A 4847-nucleotide genomic window follows, 5' to 3' on the forward strand; every position below is an offset into this window, starting at 1 on the left:
GATGTAATGGTAAATTAAAAGGCGCCCAAGCTGTGACCTCCACTCAGGCATCATTGTCAGAAAACAGCCGGAAAGTAGTTTGCAAAACAATTAGACTAATTTATTATTTCACCGTCTTACCTCAAAATCTGAAATATTATTATCATTTATGATATTCCGCCAAAGTGAATAGCTACCATTTTTGGTTTTTACTTTTCTTAAATGTAAAATTTTGCAAGAAAATAATTCCTTATTTTTTTCAGCTGCGTTTTCCTTTACATATAATGTGTATAAAAATCCAAATGTTATTTTTATTACTTCATTATTATTAGGCCAATTTTTAACGTGGGCAACTGTTTTAATTAAATTAAAAACAGGAATAAAAACAAACAAACAATTATTTCAAAATAACATTTCAATAATAGTTAAAATCTAACACGGAAATAGGTTGATATGTTTCAATGGTTAGCTGTTGCCGTTAAAATAATTAAAATTTCCTTTATTACCCAGAAAGTATAATTAAAATTGTATTATTCCAAAGGAAAAAATAATGTAAAGGGGTAAAATAGCCTTCAAGCTGGAAACCTTGAAATGATCATGTAAATGTCGCACAATAGTCACAAGACGTCTATTTCTTTTATGCCAATCTCATGAAAATATATTTATTTAGGATTACTTTAAATTTCTGTGTGAACCTATTTATATATGAAATATTACCACAACAACTCGCCTCATTAAATCTGCCGGCAAACAATTACAGAATGTTAATAATGAAAATCTGATTGGAAAAATTTCTTAGATTTATTTACAAATAAATCAATTTTACAACACAATATAGCTACATAGAATTACATATATTTATTTTTTTATTATAAACAGTCTGATTTTTCAGAGCTTTTTTGTGTCTTGTATGAAAAGGAAGCAAAAAACGGTGTCCACGTGAGCTTCCGATACAAAACAAAATGTAAAATAATTACCACAGGTTTCAAACAAGAACAAAAGAAAAGAAAAAAGATAGACAGGTAAAAGTCAACAGGTAACAGTCCATTTGTACAAATATTTACAAATATTACCTGTACAGAAATTTGTCCATTTTTCTTTCGACTCTGTTTCAACACTCTTTACATCACTAGAGTCCAGTGCTGCCTATTGATTTGTGCTCTTCACACTTCCCACAGTAATAATGTCTCTATAGAAAAATAAGAGTTAGTTTTTTGAATTTGGTAATAAGTCACTGTGAAGGCCATTTGGACACCGCTGTCGCTGAGGGTAAAACATGTCCAGAGATAATATTCGACGGTACACTGAGGATGGGAGCGATAGCGGCTGACGTCCGAGTGAGAGAGAGGGACTGCGCGCTCAGCAGGGCCGACTGAACAGTTACCGGAGGCCGCAGGAAGGCCTGAGCGGCGCCCGGTGAGGACGAGGACGCGCTGGAGACCCCGATGATGTTCTCTATACTGAAAGACGGCCTGTTGGACGGCTCTGATTTGATCATGGACGCCGTGCTCAGACTGTTGAGCTGAAGTTGAAGGCTCGGGCTGAGCTGGGAGTTGAAAGCTTTTCTGTTCAGCTCCGCCGAGGGCAGGAGAGGGACACCCGGGGGCAGCATGTGACCCACAGGGGGAATGTACGGGTACTGCAAAGCCGCAGGATGTGAATATGCAGCCGGGTGGATCCCGTAGTGCCTCCCGTAGGGACCCCCGAGACTGTACGCACCGAAACTTTGCATCATGAGAGCAGTCTGGTCCCTGAGCACGTCCGGCTGAACCCTCTTAAACCGTTTCCTCCTTCTGAGGAAGCTGCCGTTGTCGAACATGTCCTCTGAAGCGGGGTCCAACGTCCAGTAGTTGCCCTTCCCGGGGTTGCCAGGTTCCCGGGGGATTTTCACGAAGCAGTCGTTGAGCGACAAGTTGTGGCGGATGGAGTTTTGCCAAGCTGGGAACTTCTCCCGGTAATACGGGAAGCGGTTGCTGATGAACTCGCAGATTCCACTGAGAGTGAGCTTTTTCTGCGGACTCTGGAGGATTGCCATTGTGATGAGGGCTATGTAGGAGTAAGGCGGCTTTACCAGGCTGCTTTTGGGCTTCTGGATCGCACCCCCCGGCGCTGCGCTCCCGTCGTGACCTTCTCCCTTTCCCGTGCCCGTCTCTCCCTCCCCGGAGCTCTCACAGCACGGACTCCCTCCACCAGACGTCATCTCCTCCTTTTCCACCTCGATCTCGTCTTCCACCTCATCGTCTCCAACCTCTCCTCGGAGGTCGTGCAGGATGCCGTCACCCGGGCTGTCACAGTCGCTGTCCATCCTCTCCATGCACTCTTCGTCTCCCTCGCCCACCACGTCGATATCCACGTCCTCCGCTGTGAGCACAGTTTGGCCGGACATGTCGCTGGCTCTTTCGCTGCCCCCAGACAGGGTCATTTCACGTCTTACTCACACTTGATTTGTCCCCCCACAAAGTCTATCGGAGCCACAACAACCGAGCAGCCTGTTGTGATGGATAGGTGAGACCGGTTTGTGCGCGCACACAGCGGGTCTGCTGGACTTCTGGTCGCCCCTGTCAAGAGATCCGATGTCTCCCAAGATCTAAATGCGGGTGAACCGGCCGTCAGCCAGTCAAGCCAAAGAGAAACGTCAACTTCTACAAATATTTCTCCACTCGGTAAGTGAGCAGGCCTGTGGAAACCGGCGCGCCTTTGCCTCGAAGTTGTTTGGAGAGGGTTCGACTTTTGCGCTCCGACGTCCCTTCTGGGCGCATATATTTCCTATAGGAGCGATATTTGGAGAACCAAGTCGAGATGACACATGCTGCTTTTAAAGGCTGGAGCTTTTAAAAGGGCTGTCTGATAGATTACTTTTCCCAGTTTAAGATATACTATGAGTGTAGGACACGTGGTTTGGTGACGAAAGACGCCCACTCTCCGCTCTTCCCCTCCCTCCACCCGCCTCTGCTCTCTGTTAAACCATGCAAACTGGAGTTGTTTCATGGATTTGTCAACAATGGGACATCAGCAATGCTGCTTTCCGCTGATTTCTGTGTTCGTCCGTCATAGACCATTTAACGGTGGCAGAGGGAGAAGGAGGAGGAGGAGGGGGGAGAGAAAATTGGCCTGCGTGATTGAAAAATCTGATGCGCATTAACGTGGCTGCGTAAAAACAAACCAAGCCTTTAACTTTGCTAATACAAACTCTGTTGAAAGCGGCAGAATGACAACGACGACAGCTAAGTTCACGGAATCCTCCTTTTCGCTCTTTTCTGTGTCTTATTAATTGTGAAAGTGTGCATGCATTGATTTTGTTCTTGTCGGTGCTCTTTTTATTTCAACCAGTTTTTTTTTCCCGTGCATGTCACTTTTGCGGTGCGTAAGAATGAAACGTGTGCACTTTATTTGATGCTGCAACGCATGTCTTGATACGGTTTCAGAGGCCACAGTGTAAATCCCAGAGGCGAATGCAAAGCGTGAATTCAAGTCTATTTATTCCCGCAGGATTAGCCGAAGGTGGGAAGAATATTGAGCAGGAGCAGCAGCAGCAGCAGCAGTGAATGCAGAGAATAAAGACGCCCCTTAAGAGTTTGGAAGAGGTGCTAACGACCCCAATCATTGAATAATTTTACATTTGAAAACATTAGGAAATGCGGGCAGCGGGTGAATGCAAAGAGGGCGTTTATTCACAAGCATGAAGGTGGGTGCGGTATAGGCTGGACTCGGGGAGAGGATGTCGGAACCAGTACGGAAGGTTTCCTGCGTCGCGTGTGAACATTTTGGCAAGACGAGCGATGGACGAGGCTTTTTGGGATCGTAGCCGACGCTCAAAGCCACTAACACGGGCCTCTGTCCTCTATAGGAGAACGTGTAGTTAATTGAGAAAATGGGATTTCCCGATGTGCCACAAGCGATTTAAAGTTATCATTGATTTTATCGGAAGTCCTTTTAGCAGGTTAATGAAAATATCTATAATCAACAGCAGGTAGTTATTTGTGTCAAAAGCTTTATTGGAATAAATTAAAACATCGAAATATATTACAAATGAAGATGTGATACAATTTATTTCTCAGCTCATGTTTGTCACAGTAGATCATTATTATTATTACTATTATATTGGTATATACAATTATCATTAATGCTTTACGTCATGTGACAAATTTATGATGCATTTCAGGATGAAGCACATTTTTTATTTATTTAAAAATAAAAAAATAAATATTAGTGTCATTTTTGTATTTTTTTTTTTATTTTATTTTGTACATTCTGCTCTGTAGATCGTAACCAGCAGTTCAAAGAGGTGCTGCTTCTGTGCCAACACCGACCCCTCTGCTCTCGGGATAAAAAGTCGGATTAATCACGCTCTAATATTGCGAACGCTGGTCAGAGAAGAAGGGAAACAACGTGGCTTCCGATGAGACTCGCCTGCTGATGATCCCTCAGGACGGGGAGACCTGTGTGATCTGCAGGCCCGTCACTACGGACCGCTAAGCGGATGAAATCACAGCACCTTTCATCCTGCTTATCTGCAGGGCGCGTGTGTGTTTAAGTAAAGCAGGTTCTTTAGTTTCTGGCCTTCTCTGGCAGCAAATTCACTTTTTACATTTTGTCTTTGCTATGCTATTTTTATTATAATCTAAAAGTGATCAGATGAACTATATCTCCTTTCACTGCTTGTTTTGGCACATTTTGTGCGCTTCTTCATAGCAACATAAACGTATTATATATCATATTAGAGACTTTTTTCTTACTGGATGATGTTAAACTTCTCCTCATTAACACCCTGTTGGTGGTATAGAGCAGTTCAGAAGACACTTGGTTGGTGCTCATTAGCATTTTTGCATATGTTAAGGAATCAGCCACTGTCTTAACAACCTCCGTGC

General features: G+C 43.6%; 1 protein-coding gene across 1 annotated transcript; it reads right to left on the bottom strand.

Annotated features, from left to right (window-relative positions):
- Positions 1–766: 766 nt before the first annotated feature.
- Positions 767–2850, bottom strand: foxd3 (forkhead box D3). Its single transcript, XM_067514408.1, has one exon. It carries the CDS (start codon positions 2399–2401, stop codon positions 1211–1213), a length of 1191 nt encoding a protein of 396 aa, XP_067370509.1. The 5' UTR covers positions 2402–2850; the 3' UTR covers positions 767–1210.
- Between the last annotated feature and the right edge of the window lie 1997 nt (positions 2851–4847).

This window comes from Channa argus, chromosome 8 (assembly GCF_033026475.1).
Source record: "Channa argus isolate prfri chromosome 8, Channa argus male v1.0, whole genome shotgun sequence".
Lineage (NCBI taxonomy): Eukaryota > Metazoa > Chordata > Actinopteri > Anabantiformes > Channidae > Channa > Channa argus.